The sequence below is a fragment of the Ovis canadensis genome, chromosome 13, assembly GCF_042477335.2.
Source record: "Ovis canadensis isolate MfBH-ARS-UI-01 breed Bighorn chromosome 13, ARS-UI_OviCan_v2, whole genome shotgun sequence".
NCBI classification, from domain to species: Eukaryota; Metazoa; Chordata; class Mammalia; order Artiodactyla; family Bovidae; genus Ovis; species Ovis canadensis.
In genome coordinates this window covers 80,253,785-80,275,672 of record NC_091257.1, presented here as the reverse complement: position 1 = coordinate 80,275,672, position 21,888 = coordinate 80,253,785, and the positions used below count along the sequence as shown (strand labels likewise).

The window sequence follows — 21,888 nt, the reverse complement described above, 5'->3', positions numbered from 1 at the left end:
AGCCCACCTCCAAAGATCTTTAAGCAAGCTGGGTAATTGGCTGTGAGGAAAAAATGCTTCTAAACAGAAACTCCGAATACTCAAAGACTTGCTTTATTATAGTACACATGGGATGGAACTGATGGGAGGGGGTGGATGTTGTGGGCAACCACTGTCCTGATTAGCATCGGATGCCCATCCCGATGGCCATGAATGTGCCAAAGGTGCCGCCACTCTGCATCATGGTTTTTCCGATGCCGCCCATCAGCTCCCGACCCCGCATTCCAATCCTGAGGGAGGAGGAAACCAAGATGGGGCCACTTGGGAACAACAATACAGGGAGGAGCATTAACTGCCCCTTTCCGACTTATAATCAGGCACTGCTGAAGTCTGGCAGGACATTATAATCTCTTGCCACATGGAGTGAGTAATGCTAAGGAAAAGGATCCATTAGGATCTCTAGGCAACTGACGAGTTTGTGGGAGGCAACAGAAGCAGTATAAAGTACAGAAACAGGGAAATCATTTTTGGGTGCTGGTTTTGCCTCCAGGGTATACATGATCCAATACAACATTTTTTAGATGGTCTCCTAGTGTTAATGATTGGGGGGTCAGACCTGGGGTCAAGAACTAAGTGCAATTTACGGGCTGTGTCAAGTGTACAATGAGGCTCTTAACATTCACAGCAGTGTTGTGATAACAGGGCATTCAGCACTGTGACACAGTAAACGCTCAGTAAACGATAATTTACCAGAAACAATAGCGTCTTTCATGTGTAAAAACTATAGAGTGTAGAGTTTATCTGCTTAATTTCTACATCCTGTTCCCAGAGCAGTGAAATTAACCAAGTTTGTTTCGCCATGCGCCTAACAGGAGTAAAACAGAACAGCCATTAATTGAGCACTTAATATGTGCCAGGTTCTCTGTTAAGTGTGGTCTGATTTGAGCTTAGAATTGTACATGATGTAGAGGTTTACTGACCTGACTTCTGCTTGAAACCCAGGCTCCAACCCTATTCTCAACCATTTAGATTATCATCTGTCCTCCCACACTGAAGGTGATTAGGAAAACAGTCTCGTTCGTTACAGGGCAGCGACAGAATTGGAAAGTAGTAAGCTCTATTCGGGCTGTAGGCCGAGAGCTGTGGGGTGGGAAAATCAGGTAGTCCCCAGAGATCACCGCCCGCTCCCCTCACCTGAGACAGGAAAAGGTGCCGAAGAGCGCCCCCGCCGCCATGCCCACGGCGCAACCCATCACGAAGCCCATCTTCACGCGGTCGAAGCAGCTTGGCTGGGACTGTCCATAGGGACCCACGGCCACCGGCATCTGCGGGGTTCGAAGGTTAGGGAAGTGTGGGCCTAGCCGCCAGCCCGAGACTCCAGCAGGGGCCAGAGGAGGTGAGATAGGGAACCGGCCCAGGGGTTCTGGGAAATCCGAGAAAGAAAAGAAGGGTGTAGCCCGACTCCATCACCCACTGTGCGTTCGAGTCCACGCGCCACGGTGCCCCCACCTCACCTCGCTCGTGGCTTCGGTCGCTCAGATCTACGTCTTACACGGAACGCGAGCTGGAGCGCACTCGAGATCCGAGGAAGCGTTTCCGGGGCGCGGAGTAGTACTTCCGGGATCCTGTAGCTGAGGACTGTAGCCGCTTCGGGCGGGGGGCTCCTGCCACCGGGACCATGCTGCTGCGAACCGCTTGGAGGCGGGTGGCCACGACCGCCCCCGCGGCTCCGGGGCCGAGGGCCAAGCCACCCACTCGGGGGCTGCGCCTGCGCGGTACGCTTGGGGCCCCCCTCGCTGCCACCTCCCTAGAGGCGCGGAACTTTCTCCTGGGCTAGGCGACTTACCTGCATATTCAGGAGCCTCCCTCTTCCGCTACCCAGACCCTCTGACACTTCCTCTTGACTGGACCCCTCAGATTTTCTCATACCGGCGCTCTGAACCGTTGACTTCGCCGCATCGCCGCTCCCGCACTTCACATCCTGCACCGCAGGCCCTCAGAGCCCTAAAATTCGGCCATCGGACCTCTCCTGACCCAATTGTAGAGATGCTAGTGGTCCAGCCAGTAACCTTTGAAGGAGATCTTACCTACCGTCTCCACGTTCCTTCTCAGGGGCTTTGCCCTTTCGGAGATTTCCTCACTCCAACGACGCAATTTGAATGTTGTCTCAACACCCTACCCTAAGAACCCTGTCTCTCTCCCTTACCTCTTTTTTAAAGTTTGCTCAACTTTTCCGATGTTCTGTTTCCTTTTGCGTTGAGATTCGCTCAGCATCGCTTAAACTTATGTCACCTCCGTCCAGCCTTTAAATTCTGTTGTTTGGGATGCCCTGTGTGCAGAGTTGCATCCCCTCTCACCTGGCCCCTCCGTTCCATTTTTTGTCAGGTATAGACCTTACTCCCCAGTCTGCTGTTGCCTCTGATGCAGCCACTGCTCTGGAGGCGGAGTCAGTGCTGCGACCTCTGTACATGGATGTGCAAGCTACAACTCCTCTGGTAAGGATGGAGGGGCAGCTTTCCCTGAGCTGTTTAGTGGAGTTATACTGTAGAAGTGGCAATGCACATAAATGGCTGAATCCCTGTAGAAGTGAGAACCATTGAGAAGTGTGTGCTGGGAGAGCAATGAGCCAGGAGACTGGAGGCTTACATTGTAGTCCACTAGAAGTGTCTGTACTGCTTACTAGCTATTGATCTTGGTCAAATCACCTTATTGCTGGCACTTTCCTAGTAGTTAAAAGCATAGGCTCTGGAATTACTGGACCACTGCTTACTATATGCATTTGGGCAAGAATTAAATAGGTTAAAAGATAATAAAGCAGCCCTTAGAATAGTGCCTGGAGCATGATGAGCACTGGAATATTAATGCACGTTTTCATCAACATCCTCTCCTAGATATCACATTGCTTGGCAGTGAAAACACCTACAGACACAACTGTCAGGAAAAAGCAGTGTTTGTAGATTATCTGAGGAGATGGTAGAATAATCTGTTTTAAGACGGATTGGGAGGAGAGTGTATTAAGCTAATATTTGGTTAGAACCTGGGGGAATGGAAGAATATTTGAGCCCTAATCTAGGCAGGGTCTGAAGGATTGGGGGTGTGTTGAAGCAGGTTGGGTAGGTCAGGGGATGGAGTGGGGCCCGGGTTAACTATGGGCTCAAGGAGACTGGTCTGTTCTGTTTTGTCCAGGACCCTCGGGTGCTTGATGCCATGCTCCCTTACCTAGTCAACTACTATGGAAACCCACACTCCCGGACACATGCTTATGGCTGGGAGAGTGAGGCTGCCATGGAATGTGCTCGTCAGGTTAGTACAGAGGACACTAGGAAGTTCTGATGTCAGAGGTTTCAGTGACCTGTGGGTGGCATTTTTTTTTTTTTTTTTTTAGTAGCTGTGGGTGAAGGTGGAAATGGTTTGGGGCTCTCTCAGCAAGCGATTCAAAGAACAGGCCTTTGGAGTCCCTCTGAAGGCATTCGATTAGTTTCCACATTTCCTGGCTAACTGACCTTTGTTATCTTATTATGTGACTTCTCGAAGCTTCAGTTTCCTCACATTGAAAATGGAGGTTGAGGGGAGTTCAGCGGTTAGAATTCCGGGCTTTCACTCCTGGGGGTCTGGATTTGATCTCTGTTCGGGGAACTAAGATCCAGCAAGCTGTGTGGCATGTCCAAAAGAAAATGGAGATTGTAGTAGTTCCTACTCCTTAAGGTTTTGGGGTGGATTAAATCAGACAATACTAGTGATATGTTTGTTGACATGATGCCTGTGCATACTAAGAACTCAGTAAGTGCTTTTTCAAAAACACCAAAGTTGTTATTAATTGGATCTGGGATGTAGTTGAATATATCCCTTTGTCTGATCCTAGTGGGTACAGAACTGCTTCTTGAGCAGTTGACAGATTGCGGTGGAGCTCTTCTTCCTCCAGACTGCTGTCTTAGTTGTCACCACAGCCCCATTCCTGCTGAGGAAACTGATGCTCCTTATTTCTACTTCTCGTCTTGACTTGCAGCAAGTAGCATCTCTGATTGGGGCTGATCCTCGTGAGATCATTTTCACTAGCGGTGCTACTGAATCCAACAACATAGCAATTAAGGTAAGAGAACCAGAAGGCATATCTGGGCTTTCCTGACCGGGGAGATGGTTTCCTGCCATCAATTAGGCTCATGTGTCTTTCCCAGTCACCCACTTTTATCATATCATGAAAAAAGACACAGACACACCACCCTTTTTCTAATTTGTTGCTTCCTTCAGCCCTGTGTAGTTGACTGTATCTAAAGTTTGCTCCTGGTGAACTGAATTCAGTCATGTAGTTGGATAGGAAAGGAGGTGGCTCTTGGGTCATCAACCACGTGGTGTTTGGGATGACAGCTACTTCAGAGGATAAATGGTGACTCAATCCTTTTCCCCATCCTTTAGATCTATTCACAATGAAGTCCAGAATACACTCGTAATTGAATAGATTTCTCTGCTTCTTGTTACCAAGTTCACCCTTATATCTATGATTTCAGGGCTGCCTTTTTCTCAGCCTTCGTTTTCTCTCCAATGAGATCTGTTTGCAGCAAGTTCTTCCTGTTTCTTTAGATGTCCCTGTTTTTTTAAGTCTCGGTTGCTGTGGTGCTGTCTGCAGACATTTACTTAATCACCTGTTTGGGGATTAGTCACTCTGTCCTTGGGACGTCTTTGATGCTAACGAAAGTAAAATTCCACTCTCAGTAATCATGTCAGTGTTTCATAGAACATAGTCATGCCTAACTGGGGCCTGGTTACCAGGGTCACTTGTGTAAATACCAAGGGGCTGATAAATTGTGGGCTGCTGTAGGTTCAGCGCTGGCTCTATTCCCTCTCATTGTGGTCTCTCACCTATGTTGCTAGTATTGTTTTTTCTGACTTTGGACTCAGTGTAGGAGACCTAGGCCTGGGCCAGGTTCCAGAGTCATCAGCACTCGCCAGATCCTGTTAACAGGAAAGTGTCCTTCCTTGGGACTGCAGAGACCGCAGAGCCGTGCGTGTGGTCTCTTCAAAGATGAGGATGGTTTCTGGAATGGGGAGCATTTTCAAAACTTTGAAAATATTTGCTTTGAAAATTTCCACAGATTCCCAGACCTCAGGGTCAAGGATTGCTAAGAGTGGTTTTGACCGTTTTCCCCTTAGACTCCTGGATGGGTAGAGTAAATATCTGTCTGCTGGTAGAGGATTCAGCATTCTGGGTAACTGAGATAGGAGGAGGGGGAGGGAACTTTTAAATGTTTTCATTTTTATGTTTCTTGTCCCCAAGAACATTTTTATGTAGTCATAATTTTGGCCTAATTAGTTTCATATTCTGCTTTTAACGTAGTCTCCTGGGAGGGGTGGCGTTGCACATTTTATTTAATTTTTTTAAGGAATTCATGCATATGCAGTGAAATTTTTTTTAACCCTATGGAAAGATTTATTTATTAATTTTTACCAGAGTATAGTTGCTTTACAATGTTGTGTTAGTGAAGTGAATCAACTATAAGTACACATATATTCCCTCTTTTCTGGATTTCCTTCCCATTTAGGTCACCATAGAGTACTGAGTAGAGTTCCCTGAGCTATACAGTAGGTTCTTATTATATGGAAAGGTTTAAACTCAAGTGTAGATCTTCCATTTCCTCCTCCCTAGCAAACAGACCTCAAGTCTGTTTAATATTGTTCCAGAAAACAAATTGTACACACATATGCATTTGCTTTTAATAGTTTCACATTTTGTAGCATCCACATTTATTCTTCCATAGCCATTAATAACATAGGCTATATTTTTCCATTCCAAACTCCATAGTTTTTAATATACCTACATTATTTTTCATGGAGTTGTATTATTGCAGTTTACTGTTTATTCCTCTATTGTTGAATGTGTTTAATCTCTCCATTTTTTTAAGGATTGTGAATACAATGAAAGCATATTTTGTCTCTATAGCATTATCTATGCTTTGAAATATTTCCCTAAATTCCCAAAAGAGGAGTCACAGTAAAGAGTGCTAATACAGCTTTTTAAAAAAATTTATTTTTTTTAAATTGAAGGATAGTTGCTTTGCAGAATTTTGTTAATGCAGCTTTTAAGACATCTTTATAAATAATTCTCTGAAGAGTTTGTAGTGTAAGTACTGCCATCAGCAAGGAATGAGTGTATGAGTTTCACTTCTACATTGCCAGCTTTGGGTATCAGTATCACCATATTTGTATGTTTTGTTGTTTACCTAGAAATAAAACATATATACCCTACCATGTGTAAAATAGATAGCTACTTGGAAGCTACTATTAGAGCACGGGGAGCTCAGCTTCGTGCTCTGTGACCTAGAGGGGTAGGATGGGGGTGGAGTGGGAGGGAGCCTCTAGAGAGAGGGAATATATGAATGTTGTTGTTTAGTCTCTAAATTGTGTCTGACTCTTTGCAACCCCATGGACTGTAGTCTGCCACACTCCTGTGTCCATGGGATTTTCCAGACAAGATACTGGACTGGGTTGCCATTTCCTTCTACAGGGGATCTTCTTGACCCAGGGATCAAACCCACTTCTCTTACACTGGCAGGCGTATTCTTTATCACTGAGCCACCAATTCCCTGCTGATTCATTTGTGGTACAGCAGAAACTATTACTAATACAACATTGTAAAACAGTTGTCCTCCAATTAAAAAAAAAGAAATAAATGAGAAACACTTTTCCTGAGATACGAGGATAGGAATGTTTTCCATTTTCCATCTATGATATAATAAAAAAATGTATTTGGTCTTTGTTCTCTTCCTAGCACAGGGCTTCAAAAACCCTTGTAGTTTCCTGAATACTAGGAATGTCTTTGTTATTCATAATAAGCCCCCTTGGACCATAATGTGTTTCTGGTGATGAAGTGACTCTTGGTGGGCCCTTAGATCATTTTAAGATGCAGGCTGGTCACTCCAGAAGGACCAAGAAAATGTGATTAGAGGGTTGTAACTTTGATCTGGGGAAGAAAGGGGGTTGGAGACTGAGTCTAGTCATATCGCCAGTGATTTAATTGGTCACGCCTGTGTTATGAAACCCCTGTAAAAACTGGAAAACAAGGGGGAATTCCCTGGTGGTCCAGTGGCTGGGACTCCATGCTCCCAACGCAGGGGGCCTGAGTTCGATCCCTGGTCAGCAAACTAGGTCCCACATGCCACAACCAAGACCCAGTACAGCCAAATAAATAAATAAAAATGAACATTGAAAAACAAAACAAAACTGGAAAACAAGAGTCAGAGGAGCTTCCAGGTTAGCTAACACTTGGATGTGCTGGCAGGTGGCATGCTTGACAGTCTGTGCTCTTCCCTGCCTCAGACCTGATCCTGTGCAGCTCCTCCATTTGGCCATTCATGGGTTTTATCTTCTGTGATAAAGCTATGATAGTAAGTGTAGTGTTTTCAGTGAATTCTGTGAATCACAGGGGATTGGGCTGTGCATCACCAATTCAATGGACATGAGTTTGAACAAACTCCTTGAGATAGTGAAGGACAGGAAAGCCTGGAGTTTTGCAGTTCATGGTGTCAAAGTAGAGTCAGACTTGACTTAGTGATTAAACAACAGGGGGCTATGGGAAGTCTTTTATTTGTAGCCATCTGGGGAAATATGGAAGGGGGGCTTGTGACAGCTAGGCCTCACAGCTGGCGTCTGAAGCGGAGGCAGTCCTGTGAGACTGAGGCACTTAACCTGTGGGATTTTCACTAATTGGGATAGTTAGTGTCAGAATTAAGTTGAATTGTAAGACACACAATTGCCAGAGAATTGATGTTGGACCATACCGCCCTTATCCACTTACTCCTTGCAACTAGGATGGAAGTCACTGCTGTCTCTCTGAGTATATTCTTCTTTTTTCCACCACCACCATCTTCTAGGGAGTGGCCAGGTTCTATAGGTCCCGGAAAAAGCACTTGATCACCACGCAGACAGAACACAAATGTGTCTTGGACTCCTGCCGTTCCCTGGAAGCTGAGGGCTTTAAAGTCACCTACCTCCCAGTGAAGAAGAGTGGGATCATTGACCTGAAGGTAAGAGGGCATGATAGGGGGAGCCTGGCTTCAATCTATGAAACTGTCTCTTTAGCCTCAGCTGGAGCTTGAAAGACTAGATGTAATGGTGAGGGAGGGCTTTAGAGAAATAGGTCTCTCAGTGGCACTCAGAGTATGTTCCTCTTGAGTGTGCACCATCTTCCTTTTGTCTGGAGGATTTGTTTCAGCTTAGTTGGTGCTTCCTGTTCTATGTGAGAGCCTCTGACCATGTATGCAGGATGCCAGAGACTAACACTCACCATGGGAAAGCTTTGGCCTCCTTCACCCTTCACTGATGTTTCTCATCCTTCAAAAGGGTTGGTGTAGTTTTGTGAAGAATATTTCCCTTTGGGACCCATATATATTTAAAAAAAATTTTATTTATTGATTTATTAATTTTTGGTTGCGCTGGGTCTTTGTTGCCTTGTGTGGGTTCCCTGTAGTTGTGGTGCACAGGTTTCTCATTGTGGTGGCTTCTTTTGTTGTGGACGATGGGCTCTAGGTACATGGACTCAATAGTTGGCGGCACATGGGCTCAGTAGCTGCGGCTCAAAGGCTCTAGAATGTGGGCTTAGAAGTTGTGCACAGCTCAGTTGCCCTGAAGCACGTGGGGTCTTCCTGGACCAGGAAAGTGAAGTCGCTCAGTCGTGTCCAACTCTTTGCGACCCCATGGGCTGTAGCCCACCAGGCTCCTCTGTCCATGGGATTTTCCAGGCAATAGTACTGGAGTGGGTTGCCATTTCCTTCTAGAATCCTTATCCCCTGCACTGGCGGGCAGATTCATATCCACTGTGCCAGGGAAGTCTGATTCACAATTTTCAAAAGGTATATTCCATTTATAGTTATTGCAAAATATCGGCTATATTCCCTGTGTTGTACAATATATCCTTATAGCTTATTTTATACAGTTTTTGCTTATTTTTATTATTTTAAAAATTTTGGCTGCACCCTGTAGCATGTAGGATCTTAGTTCCTTAACCAGGGATCAAACCCACACCCTGTGCATTGGAATTCTTTAATCATTGGACTGCCTGGAAAGTACCTTACTATTTTTATTCTAGCAGGTTTGTTTGTTTGTTTGTTTTTTGCTGCATCTTGAGGCATGTAGGTTCTCAGTTCCCTGATCAGGGATTGAGCCATTCCCTTTATTTTATTTAATGGCTTTTTACTTCTTTGCTCTGTTGTATGCCTATGCCTATTTTTCCACTAGGCTTAGCTTCTTGAACTTGAGGAGTGCATGTTTTCTGTATTTTCATTTCTCATAATACTTAACATAATGTCTTTCTTTCACTCTGTACTATTTATTGGGTCATAGTGCCAGGCACTGGGGATAAAGGGATGAACAAGACAAGCCTAGTCCGTGCCTTCAAGGAGCTTATGTTCTAGTGAAAGGACAGTTAACATGTAAACAAATGTTTAAATAATTATAAATTGGGATATATACTATAAAGGAAGGAAAGAAGAAGCTGAGAGAAATGAAACGTTGAGAACTTCCATTAGACCAGTGTCAGGGAAGGCATCATAGATGTTGGGAGGTTGATTACTAGTTTCTTTAGGATAAATGTTTTCATCAGATGTGGTCCCTATGTCAGTGTTAATAGTAACCTTGTTTTTTATTGCTTATTTTGTTCTTTGCTGCTTACTCTGACAACCTTATGTAGGAAAGGCTCCCTCTCTCTTTTTTTTTATGAAGTTTTTAATTTTTAAATTATAGATTCTCATGTAGTTGTCAGAAGTAGTACAGACAGATTTCATGTATCCTTTATTCATTTCCCTTAATGATAACTTCTAGCAAAAGTATAGTATAATATTACAACCAGGATATTGATGTTGATACAATCTACTGGCCTTGTTCTGATTTCCCCGGTTTTACTTGTACTCACTTGTGTGTGTGTGTGTGTTTAGTTCTATGCATTCTAGTTTCATCACATGTGTAGGTTTATGTAACTATCACCACAGTGATGCTTTATGTATTCTTTTTCCTAAATATGTATTTAGTTTTGGCTGCGCTGGGTCTTCATTGCTGCCTGGAGGCTTTCTCTAGTAGTGAGCAGGGGCTACTCTAGCTGCGCTGCATAGTCATCTCGTGGCAGTGGCTTCCCTGTTGTAGAGCACAGCCTCAGTGGTGTGCAGGCTTCCGTAGTTGAGACATGTGGGCCCAATATTTGTGGCTCGAGGACTCCAGAGAAAAGACTCAGTAGTTGTGGTGCATGGGTTAGTTGCTCCATGGCATGTGTGATCCTCCTGGACCAGGGATTGAACCAGTGTCCCCTGCGTTAGATTCTTAACCACTGAACTACCAGGGAAGTCCCATGGTATTCTTTTAAAACCACTAATTTGATCACCATTTCTTTAATTTTGTCATTTCAGTAATGTTATGTAAATGAAATGTTAGGAATATAGTATGTAACCTTTTGGGATTGGCTATTTTCACTTAGCATAAGTCTTGCTGCTGCTGCTGCTAAGTTGCTTCAGTTGTGTCCGACTCTGTGTGACCCCATAGACAGGTCTTAGGCAAATTATTTAAGTTGTTGCCTGTCTCTGTATCTGTTCCTTTTTGTTGCTGAGTAGTATTCCACATAATGGAAGTACCACAGTTTCTTTAACCATTTCCCTATTGAAGGACCTCTGGGTTGTTTTAGATTTTGGCTATTAAGAATAAAGCAATCATGATCATTCATGGGTTTCTTATGTGAATTTAAGCTTACATTTCCCTGAGTTAATGCCCAAGAGTGCAGTTACTGGGTCATATGGTAATTTCATGTTCAGTTTTATAAGAAACCAAAGCTGCCAAACTGTTTTCCAGTGTGGTTGTACCATTTTATATTCCCGTCAATAGTGTAGGAGTGATTCAGTTTCTTTGCATCCTAGCCAGCATTTTGTGTCATTGCTATTTTAATTTTACCCACTCTTGTAGGTGTGTAGTGAAAGGCCCCTTTTCACAACTAAGCTTGCTTACATTCTGAGTTAGAAAGGACTCTGTTCATACTATATGGTCTTTTTACTCCTGATATTCTTAGGAACTAGAGGCTGCCATCCAGCCAGATACCAGCCTGGTCTCAGTCATGACTGTGAACAATGAAATTGGAGTCAAGCAGCCCATTAAGGAAATAGGTAAGTATCATGGGTGGGCTTCCCTGGTGGCTCAGACAATAAAGCGTCTGCCTGCAATGCAGGAGACCTGGGTTTGATTCCTGGGTTGGGAAGATCCCCTGGAGAAGGAAATGGCAATCCACTCCAGCACTCTTGCCTGGAAAATCCCATGGATGGAGGAGCCTGGTAGGCTACAGTCCATGGGGTCACAAAGAGTCCGACACGACTGAGCGACTTCACTTTCTTTCTATGGGTGGACCCTGACGCTTGCCCGCCACTGGGATCCATCTGAGGAGCAGGACTGGACTAGGAGCTGAAACACTATATAGAATGCAGTAAGGAAACCAAGGGAAAGAGGGCTTCAGTTCCTTGTTCAAGGACATATTGTAAATGGCGCAGCTGGTATTTGAACCCAGGTCTAATACCACTTGAGCTTTCCAGATGGTTCAGTGGTAAAGAATCTGCCTGCCAGTTCAAGAGACGCAAGAACCTTGGATTCGACCCCTGGGTTGAGAAGATCCCCTGGAGGAAGAAATGGCAACTCATTGCAGTATTCTTGCCGGGAAAATCCCATGGACAGAGATGCCTGAGGGGCTACAGTCCATGTGGTCATAAGAGAGTTGGACATGACTGAGCGCACATGCATTGCACTGCACTGCTGTCCCTTTCATCTTATTGCAGTTGGTGCAGAAAGCAAAACAAAAGACTTCCACCTGTTTTTCTCTTCCTCTTTTAACTTTTTCGTTTTAGAACATCTGTTGACTGTGCTCATTTGGAGCCAGAGACACACACCCTGTAACTTCTTAGGTACATTAGCAAATAGATCTATTAATTTTTGCTTCTTTTAAATCTTTTAGATCCAATAAGGATCTACAAGTTAATCTGGTATATTGAAAGGCCATTGTTAATGAGGTAGGAAGAGTCTTATGAATCAGAATATCGGGTGTGTTTTGATTTGATGCTTTGTGCTTTTTTTTGACCACCATAACTTTTATTTATTTTATTATTTATATAAGTTGGACTATAATTGCTTTACAATGTTGTGTTAGTTTCTGCTGTACAATGACGTGAATGAGTTGTATGTTTACATATGATCCCCTCTTTCTGGGACCTCCCTTCCACGCCCCTCCCCCCCAACCATCCCACCCATCTAGGTCATCACAGAGCACCAAAGCTGAGCTTCTTGTACTTTACACTGGTTCCCGCTAGCTATCTGTATTACAGATGGTAGTGTATATGTGTGAATCCTAATCTCTTAATTAATGCACATTATGTGGAATCTAGGAAAATGGTACAGAGGAACCTATTTCCAGGCTAGGAGTAGAGATGCAGGCATAGAGAATGGATGTGTGCACTTGCCCTTATTTATTCTAGTCAAGGACACTAGAGCTGAGAATGAGAGAGAGACAGAGAGAGAGAAAGAGAGAGAAGTGATTTACTATGTGGCTAGGGCCAATACCAGATGTAATTTTGCCTCAGAGCTCATAGTATATTATAGGACCACTGCCAGGTTACTTCCTAACATTGTGCTCTGGTTCTTCCTCTCTGTTGTTTTCTCAGGGCAGATTTGCAGTTCCAGAAAGGTGTATTTCCATACCGATGCAGCCCAGGCTGTTGGAAAAATCCCACTTGACGTCAATGACATGAAAATTGATCTCATGAGCATCAGTGGCCACAAAATCTATGGTCCCAAAGGTACTAGCCCCTCCTAGGTTTCCTCCTCTCGGCACCACCCAACAATCCTTTGACAGGTGTTCCTGGGATTCATTGGGACTGTCATTGCTCTCAGAGGAAGAGTGCTCTGCAGAATGCAGGTGTCATTCAATAATAGCCAGGAACACTTGCCTATTTGCAGATTCTAGCAGTTACTATAAGCAGTCCATCGTTCACTGGTCTCTTTAGAAAATCCTTTCATGTAGATGTTAATTTGGTTGAGGAACAAAGGTTTTGTCATATCAAATTAGCTTGATAAGTCCAGTTATCTTGTCAACTATGATTTGCAGACCAATATTCTTTTTTTTTTTTTTACTGTGTGGCATGTGGGATTATAGTTCCCTGACCAGGGATTGAACCCATGGCCCCTGAAGTGGAAGCCTGGAGTCCTAACCACTGGACCTCCAGGGAAGTCTCAGATCAATATTCTTTGAGTCCTTTATTCCCTCGTGTTTTGCTTTAGCCTTAGGGGAAGATTGTATGGGCTTTTATGTGTTTTGGTGTTTGTTCCTAGCTTTATTAGTCTTTGCTCCTGTTAATCTCTCAAGGTACTTGTCTGTGTCCTATGGTCCTATTGTCATAGGAATATTTTCCAGCTGGAATTCTGCCTTTGCATGCCAGCCTTTGGGAAGAGACTGTTGTCCTCTGTTTTACGGAGGTAGCCATCCAAAATGAACAACTCTTCCTCTCTTTCGTGGCTGAGGGCCTGGGGTGGTTGGTTATGCCAGTATGCTTTCTGTGTCTGCAGGGTGTGTCATCCGGATGGACACCCTGTTGGAAAAGGTGTGATAGTTCCTGAAAGTATATAAGATGGCTTCTTCTAAAGCAGCAGTCCCCAGCCTTTTTGGCAGCAGGGACCAGTTTCATGGAAGACAATTTTTCCATGGACCAGGGAAGGGGGTATGATGGTTTCAGGATCCAAGTGCATTACATTTAATGTGCACTTTGTTTCTGTTATTATTACATCAGTTCCACCTCAGATCATCAGACATTAGATCCCGGAGGTTGTGCTTCCAGAGGTTGTAAAGAGTGTGTTTTTAAGTTAATTGTTTTTAAAAACTCAACAGTCATTCTGCTGCTGCTGCTGCTGCTGCTGCTGCTAAGTCGCTTCAGTCGTGTCTGACTCTGTGCGACCCCATAGACGGCAACCCACCAGGCTCCCCCGTCCCTGGGATTCTCCAGGCAGGAACACTGGAGTGGGTTGCCATTTCCTTCTCCCAACAGTCATTCTATCTTGAACTAAAATTGGCTTATTGGCTTTTATTGTAGATAAATCTGTTTTGATAATACTAATTAACTCATATTGAGCAGAAGCTCTGTTCAGCACTTAAATGTATGCAGGTATCCCTCACTATCCAAACTCTTGCTTTTTGAACTCAGAATCTAAATAGATTTAGATGACATGGTAGCCCTCACTCTCCAAATGTAGTGTCTGAGCCCTTACTCTCTGAACTTGGGAACTGCAGAAATTCAGATAGTGTCAGATACTTGAATATGATTTTATTTTAATGGGGAAATGGAATATGTCTTAATAAATGCAGTTTGGTACATCCTGCATTAGTGTCCCCCCACCCCAACCTTTTTTTATTTTGAAAATTTTGGAACTTACAGAAGAGTTGAAAGAATTTTTTGACCCCTTTGGAAAGTGATATTTTGTTTCATCTGCCTCTTCCTTTTTCTCTTTTTTTGTAACAAACTTTGTTTCCCAGGGGTTGGTGCCATCTACATTCGACGGCGGCCCCGTGTGCGTGTGGAGGCCCTGCAGAGTGGAGGGGGGCAGGAGCGGGGTATGCGGTCTGGGACAGTACCCACACCCTTGGTGGTGGGGCTGGGGGCTGCGTGTGAGGTGGCACAGCAAGAGATGGAGGTATGGGGAAAGCAGTTCCCTCCCACAAACTCTTCCCCTGTGCTGGGTCTCCTGTTTAGCAGCTTCTTGGCATGATTGGGTCAGATCTTTGCCAGAAGAGGTGGTTTACAAAAACCGTCTTTCTCCGGGTGCTGCTGGCATCCTGTTCTGAGGGAGGTGTCGTCGTTGTTGTTTAGTCACTCAAGTCGTGTCCGACCCTTTGTGATCCCTTGAACTGTAGCCCATCAGGTTCCTTGTCCATGGGATTTCCCAGGCAGGCATACTGGAGTGGCTTGCCATTTCCTTCTCTAGGGGATCTTCCTGACCCAGGATCAAACCCGCATCTCCTGCATTGTAGGCGGATTCTTTACCGCTGGGCCACCTGGGAAGCCCTGAGGGAGGTCTTATGGGCTCCAAATTCCAGGCCCTTTACTGGAACCATGTGTCCACTATTTGAGCACCTCTGTACTCAGTGCTGTGGATACAGTGGTCTCCATGAGTAACACAAGACCATAGGTGGTTAAATGTACAGTCACTTCTGGGCCCAGGGTAGGGTTCCTCATCCTTTGTCTCTGAGCTGTTAATGGTCACTATGCTTAGTCCTCCCTTGCCTGCTCCTCAGTATGACCACAAGCGAATCTCAAAGTTAGCTGAGCGACTGATACAGAAGATAATGAAGAGCCTTCCAGATGTGGTGATGAATGGGGATCCTGAGCACCATTACCCGGGTATGGTCATGCCCATTCTGTCCCCGCCTGGAAGAGCCCGAGACTCTGAGCCTCCTCTCACAGTAATTCTCTCTTTCAGGCTGTATCAACCTCTCCTTTGCGTATGTGGAAGGGGAGAGTCTGTTGATGGCACTTAAGGATGTTGCCTTATCCTCAGGGAGGTGAGTTGGACTGGATAGGCAGGGTCTGTGGCAGGACCAGTTAGTCTGGCTTTAAGTGTCGGGTTAATAAGTTTCCCGTTGTGGAGATGACACGCACAGGAGCTTTTGGTTGAGAATAAAAGTCATTTTGTAAGCACCTATTTTTAGCCAGTTGGGCACAAGCTAAAGTTTGCCACCTTTGGAGGGCTTCTTGTGATAGAGTTTTGTGCCTTTTGTGGTCCCAGGAGATGCCTGTATCTGTTCTAATGTTATTCTAGTAGTTCTGTTATAGCCCTCTAGAATTCAACAATGTTCCAGAAGATACCAAGTGTTTAGCTGCTGTCTAGGCTGCTACAGATGATGCATTTGGTTGTAGGGAAGTGATCCCATGGTTCTCTGCCACTTCTTGTTACACTCAGCTCATGTGGTATCACACTCTGTCACGCTTTGGCTGTGTCCTTGCTCATGGAAGATATCCTCCACAGGGGCCAGAGGAGCTCGATCCACATACTAGAAGGTGCAAGCAGCATCTGTCTCTTTAGCTCTGTCAGATGAGAATGTCTCTTTTGTCGTGATATGACTTCAGGGCTCTGGGGGTAGGAACAAGACTGGGGGTTTGTGGCCAGAAGCAGATTGGATGCTGAACTGAGCAAAGCTCTGTCTTTCTCCTCAGTGCCTGCACCTCTGCATCCCTGGAGCCCTCTTACGTCCTTCGAGCAATTGGCACTGATGAGGATTTAGCTCACTCTTCTATCAGGTTAGTCAACTGAGCTGCAGCATTTATGAAAGGTGTGCACTTTTGTATTATTCATCTCCTGTTGGAGTCTTCCTCAGTCTAGTTTTTTTTTTTAAACAAAAAAAGTACTTAGTTTTTATTTGGATGCTCAGGGTCTCAGCTGTGGAATGCAGGATCTTAATTATGGCATGTGGGATCTAGTTCCCTGACCAGGGATAGAGCCCAACCCCCCTGCATTGGGAGTGCAGTCTTCGCTGCTGGACCAATCTAGGGAAGTACCCAATCTAGTTTTTTTTATCCCTTCTTCATTCTTCACGAGTCTCTCGAGCAGTGGTTCTCAGACTTCACTGACTGTCACCTGGGAAGTTTGTGAATGATGAAGAGGTCTGAATGCTGCACTCAGAGATTCTGATTTGCTAGGTTTGGAGAAATAGGAAACTTCTTCTTGGATGATTCTCAGGTGACCCACAGACCATGTCTGGAGAAACTGTCCTCCAGGGAATGGACTGTGTCTCTCCATGTCTTTTGTGGAGTAGAGCCTCACTGGGTATTTGCTGAATGAATTTACCCTGGTGCCACAGGTCCGATGCAGAGTTCTCCTCTGTGTCTTTTTCAGGTTTGGCATTGGCCGTTTTACTACAGAGGAAGAAGTGGACTACACAGTGGAGAAGTGCATTCACCATGTGAAGCGTCTTCGAGAAATGAGGTATGCACTCTTGCTCCAGAGACTCTTCGGAAGAAACTGCAGCGCTAGCTCCTTTCTTGTCCTCAAGCTGTGTATTCACCCTTCCGGAAACCAAAGTTTGAAAATCCTTGGCTTTCAGGATTTAGAGGAAGTCCTCAGGCAGGAAAATGGATTTTCTTGGCTACTTGTCAGAAAATGAAAAGGTGTCTTTAAAAACTAAAGAACCATGTAAATTCAGATTTTTTTCATTATTTTATTTTATTAATTTATTTATTTGGCCTTGAGGTTTGCAGGATCTTAGTTCCCTGACCCGAATCGAACCTGTGCCCCCTGCAGTGGAAGCACAGAGTCCTAACCACTGGACCTCCGAGGAATTCCCTGTCATTTTATTGATAATATTAATCGTTGTCTTGCAGCCATATCAGTGCAGAATTCATGACTTGTAGACTAAGTTTAGGAAAACTCTATAAGATAGGGATTCTTAATTTGGGTTGTATGGCCAAACTTCAGGATAACCCTGAAATTGTATGCCAAGTGTTTTACAGTTGCACATTTTCTTTGGAAGAAAGTCCATAGTTTTCATCAGATACTCAAAAGGTTAGGAACTTTTACTTAGAGTTTTCTTCGCAAAGATGCTTACAAAGGTCAAGAGATCCTTTACCAACCGGCTGCTACTAGGGGTGTCCTAATAGTCATAGAGCTCTATGTTGATGGGAACATAAAGGCCTTGGGAATTCTTCAGAACTCTGTTCTGGTTCAGTTTGACTTTCAAGATTTTCTTGGTCTAGTTGGCAAGGGTGAGGTAGTTCAGGTACATACTGCTTTCCTTTGTGAGCTCCCCAGGCCTTTCTGGGCTCTGAATTTTTCTTCACATAGTCTGGTTGTATTGCTTAAATATCTATAGCTTGCTTAGGTTTGTTAGGCTCAGGATTCCTCCTTGGCTTGGCTCTCTTGTACTCTCACTTGGCACACTCAGGAGGCATTTCTACTGACTATGCTGCCAAGTGAGACATTCCTCATAACCGTGTGTTTTCAGCATCTTCACCCTATTCCTTCTGATGCCTTGCAAACAATTTCAACCTCATCCCATTAGCCCTCAGCCAGAGTTTTATTTTGTGAGCCTGTGATATTAAGTCACCTTCCCTAAAGAGAAGGCTAACTTCAAAGAGTCTTACTGCTACTGCTAAGTCACTTCAGTCGTGTCCAACTCTGTGCGACCCCATAGACAGCAGCCCACCAGGCTCCCCCGTCCCTGGGATTCTCCAGGCAAGAACACTGGAGTGGGTTGCCATTTCCTTCTCCAATGCATGAAAGTGAAAAGTGAAAGTGAAGTCGCTCAGTCCTGTCTGACTCTTAGTGACCCCATGGACTGCAGCCTACCAGGCTCCTCTGTCCATGGGATTTTCCAGGCAAGAGTACTGGAGTGGGGTGCCCAAAAATGTCAAATAGGAAGGTGCTGGGGGACTTCCCTGATGGTCCAGTGGTTAACACTCTGTGCTTCCACTGCAGGGGACACAGATTTGATATCTGGTTGGGAAATTAAGATCCCAGAATGCCATGTGGTACAGCCAAAAATAAAAAAAGAAAGTGTGCTTGGAATGCATAGTGTAATGGAGAGAGATAAACCAAAAATAGAATGAAATTGGGTAGCATAAAGTTAGCTGGAGAACTCCAAATCAAAATCCTATGGTTGTAACACACTGAAGTAATATCTGGTCTGGGAACATTATCTAAGGCATTCAAGCTGAAGGTGATCAGAGTTTAGCAGAGATCTCTCAGCAGCTGTTCTTGTATGAAATGGGATGCCCAAGTCCAAGACTCAGAAGATCCTTTTGAATTGGAGCTGGGGATGTTGGAAGTAGAGTCACCTCTGGGGAGATGAATCTTGTGGGAATTGGATAATGGTGATACATACCCAGGTGATTTAGGGCCAAGTTTTGTTTCTGAGAAGCAGAGCAAAACCAAGAAGCAGGTGCTGAAAAGTCCATTTGTGTTGGGGGTTAGTAGAGAGGCTGAAACTTGCTGCTTACACTTGTTCCAGGGGTCTTGGTTCTCCCAGGGAAACTGTCCATAGCCTCTCACATGTGGCTTGAGAGCTTCATGAATATAACCACACTTGACACTCTCGGAGTGGCCTCGTTGGAGCTGAGCCTGGGTTACCTAGTTATTAATGTTGGCAGCTGAGGAGAGGCTAGAGCTGACAAGGACTTTCTCAGACAGCTGAGAAAGACTTGATAACCTCTTGTTTTGGGGTTACCAGGGTAGGAGGTAGAAGAGAGACAAGAACAGATGGAGGCAAGTTAGGGCTCAGTGCTATCTGCTTCCTAAGCCTTCACTCATCCAAATACCTCTTCTCTTTGGCAGCCCTCTCTGGGAGATGGTGCAGGATGGCATTGACCTCAAGAGCATCAAGTGGACCCAACACTAGAAGAATGGGCCTCTAAGTTTGTGCTGGCCTGGCTCCTCCTGCTTCATCAACTCATGCACAGCCAGGCATTTCGTTACCCCCAGTGGCTGCTCCATGTTCAAACCAGAACTGGTGTAGCCACCTGACTTCAGCATCGGCCTGCCTCTAAGACAGCAACATGAGAAAATGGTCTTTCTCGGGCCTCAGCTCCTTTGGTGGGGAACATTCCCCATTTCTTTCCAGGAATCCTTCTCTGGTCTTATGGTGAGTGGATGTTCTCATCCTGAACCAGGAGGGACATTTGCTGTGAGTTGCTGCTGGACACATCTGTATCCTTGGTGGAGAGAGCCAGAGGAACTGCAAAAATGCTCTTTGTTCAGGGACCCTGATGCCCTAGGTGGACATTTGAGTTGTGGCTTACCGCTGCTGAAAGAGACTGACTTCTTCAGATAGAAGCATAAACATCTATGGCTTCATCTTTTTTGTGGCTCCAAAGGCTACCTCTTCATGTCGTCTATAGACTGAACTGCAAGTTTCTTAGAAGGCTTGTCTCCTCTGTGTTCTTATCCTTCTTTTGACCTAATGGAGCTAGAAATATCTATATGACTGACTCTACCTAGTCTTGTAGAAACATAAATTTCTTTTTTTAAAACAAATGTTAATTTGCAGATTAGAGGAATAAAATCATCTTCCTGTATTTATTCTATGACTTTATGAGAGGCTCAAGGAGAATTCCTGGAGAAGGAAATGGCAACCCACTCCAGGGTTCTTGCCTGGAGAATCCCAGGGTCGGGGGAGCCTTGTGGGCTGCTGTCTCTGGGGTCTCAGAGAGTCGGACACGACTGAAGCGACTGAGCAGCAGCAGCAAGGAGAATTCCAAGCCTGGGAATCGTGGGGTGGACTACTTCTTGATGTCGACAGATGAGTCTGCTTGCTTATTTCTTTAGTCAGCAATTATTTGGGTGCCTGTCAGGTGCCTGACATTATTCTGGATATTTGGGATACACTAGTTAACAATACCAAAAAGTACTCTCAGTGAACTTTCATTCTAGTAGACAGAAAGAAAATAATTAAATAAGGCTATTATTATAGACTGTGATGAGTGCTATGGCAGAAATTGAGTGGTAGAGAAAGTAACAGGGAAAGAACCTACCATGCTGGGTATACTAGGAAAGCTTTTTTGAGGAGGTGTTAATTAAGCACAAACATGATTTCTAGCCATCAAAAGAACTAGGGATTGGTGAGGAATAAGAAGGACCAGTAAGAGCAAAGGGCCTGAGGCATGAAAAAGCATGGTGTTTGAGAAACAGAGGTCAAAACAGCCAGAGTAGAGTTTTGCGATTTGTGAGTCTGAAACCATAAGTGGGAGGTTTCTAGCATTAAAAGGGATGAGAAAGAAATTTTATTAGAGTACATCACATGTAAATATTTAAAAATTTTACTGAAGTATAGTTGATTTAAAATGTTACGTTAATTTTTGCTGAAGAGCAAAGTTACTTAGTTATATGTATTTTCATATTTTCCATTATGGTTTATCACAGGACATTGAGTATAGTTCCCTGTGAAATTACCTTGTTGTTTATCCATCCTGTATATATACTAGTTTGTATCTACTAATCCCAAACACCTGATCTTTTCCTTCCCTACTTGCCTCCCCCTTGGCACCTGCAATTCTGTTCTCTGTATCTTCCTCTACTGTACAACAGGTGGTCAAGATGACATCTATGTCCTGCCAGTTCAGATTGAAAGCCACTGTGAGGCCTCTGAATTCTCAAATAAAATTGGTGGGTTCCTGACTAAAAGATCTGAATTTAGTGTCGACTTGTGACAAGTCAGACATAGGAAAGGAGAAATGAACTGAAACAATGTCCATTTCTCCATCTGCCCTCTCAAGGAGAAGCAAAAGATTTTCAGGGAGTTGAGGGTGTTCTTGAGGGGAATCTTAGTTTCTGACCAGGGATCAAACCCCTGCAGGCATGGCCAAAAAAAAATAAAAAATTCAATATATGGGTACAAATATCTTTCTGAATTATAATTTTACTTGGTTATATGCCCAGTACTGGGATACTGGATCATATGTCAACTCTAGTTTTAGTTTTGTGAGGAAGTTCCATACTGTTTTCCGTAATGGCTGCACCAATTTACACTCCCACCAACGGTATAGCACATATGTTAAGTATCTTATTTTTATCACACATTTTAATGAGTTTACAGGTTGCAAATATATTTCTCATGTGAGTGATACTCAAAGTTTGAAGGCCACGAGGCTAAAGCATGGTAAATGCAGACAAACGAGAAGGAGGAGATGGAATTAATAGTTTTTTGAATAAATTGTTTTATTTTGAATAATCTTAGATTTAGAGAAATGTTGCAAAGATAGTAGAGAGTTGCATGTCTATCACCCAATTTCCTCTAATTTTTAACATCTTACATAAAACTATGATGTCAAAACTAAGAGACTGACATCTGTACATCAGTATTAACTAAACTTCAGATTTCATTCAGATTTCACCAGTTTCCCCACTAATGTCCTTTTTCTACTC

The 21,888-nt window shown here is 44.2% G+C and overlaps 2 protein-coding genes across 3 annotated transcripts; one reads left to right on the top strand and one right to left on the bottom strand.

Moving 5' to 3' along the window:
* Positions 1-71: 71 nt before the first annotated feature.
* On the bottom strand, positions 72-2,422 carry ROMO1 (reactive oxygen species modulator 1). Of its 2 annotated transcripts, none has more exons than XM_069548451.1 (4): positions 2,071-2,422; positions 1,494-1,983; positions 1,174-1,304; positions 72-269 (listed from the first exon to the last, which is right to left on the bottom strand). In XM_069548451.1, exons 3-4 carry the CDS (start codon positions 1,302-1,304, stop codon positions 161-163), a joined length of 240 nt encoding a protein of 79 aa, XP_069404552.1. In that variant the 5' UTR covers positions 1,494-1,983; positions 2,071-2,422; the 3' UTR covers positions 72-160. The 2 variants fall into 2 exon arrangements, with proteins under 2 accessions (XP_069404552.1, XP_069404553.1); XM_069548452.1 differs by having other exon boundaries at positions 2,067-2,300.
* Positions 1,566-21,147, top strand: NFS1 (NFS1 cysteine desulfurase). The gene is made up of 13 exons (XM_069548448.1): positions 1,566-1,754; positions 2,365-2,474; positions 3,166-3,282; positions 3,986-4,069; positions 7,845-7,997; positions 11,018-11,111; positions 12,651-12,785; positions 14,513-14,670; positions 15,272-15,377; positions 15,457-15,538; positions 16,191-16,274; positions 16,870-16,959; positions 19,303-21,147. Exons 1-13 carry the CDS (start codon positions 1,658-1,660, stop codon positions 19,364-19,366), a joined length of 1,374 nt encoding a protein of 457 aa, XP_069404549.1. The 5' UTR covers positions 1,566-1,657; the 3' UTR covers positions 19,367-21,147.
* The last annotated feature ends 741 nt before the right edge of the window (positions 21,148-21,888 follow it).

Coding starts and splice junctions, on each gene's coding strand:
- ROMO1 (XM_069548451.1), bottom strand. CDS start 1,304: ATGCCGGTGGCCGTGGGTCCCTATGGACAGTCCCAGCCAAGCTGCTTC. Junction 270..1,173: donor GGCACCTTTTCCTGTCTCAG/GTGAGGGGAGCG, acceptor CTCCTCCCTCAG/GATTGGAATGCGGGGTCGGG.
- NFS1 (XM_069548448.1), top strand. CDS start 1,658: ATGCTGCTGCGAACCGCTTGGAGGCGGGTGGCCACGACCGCCCCCGCG. Junction 2,475..3,165: donor TGCAAGCTACAACTCCTCTG/GTAAGGATGGAG, acceptor TGTTTTGTCCAG/GACCCTCGGGTGCTTGATGC. Junction 14,671..15,271: donor TGGCACAGCAAGAGATGGAG/GTATGGGGAAAG, acceptor CCTGCTCCTCAG/TATGACCACAAGCGAATCTC.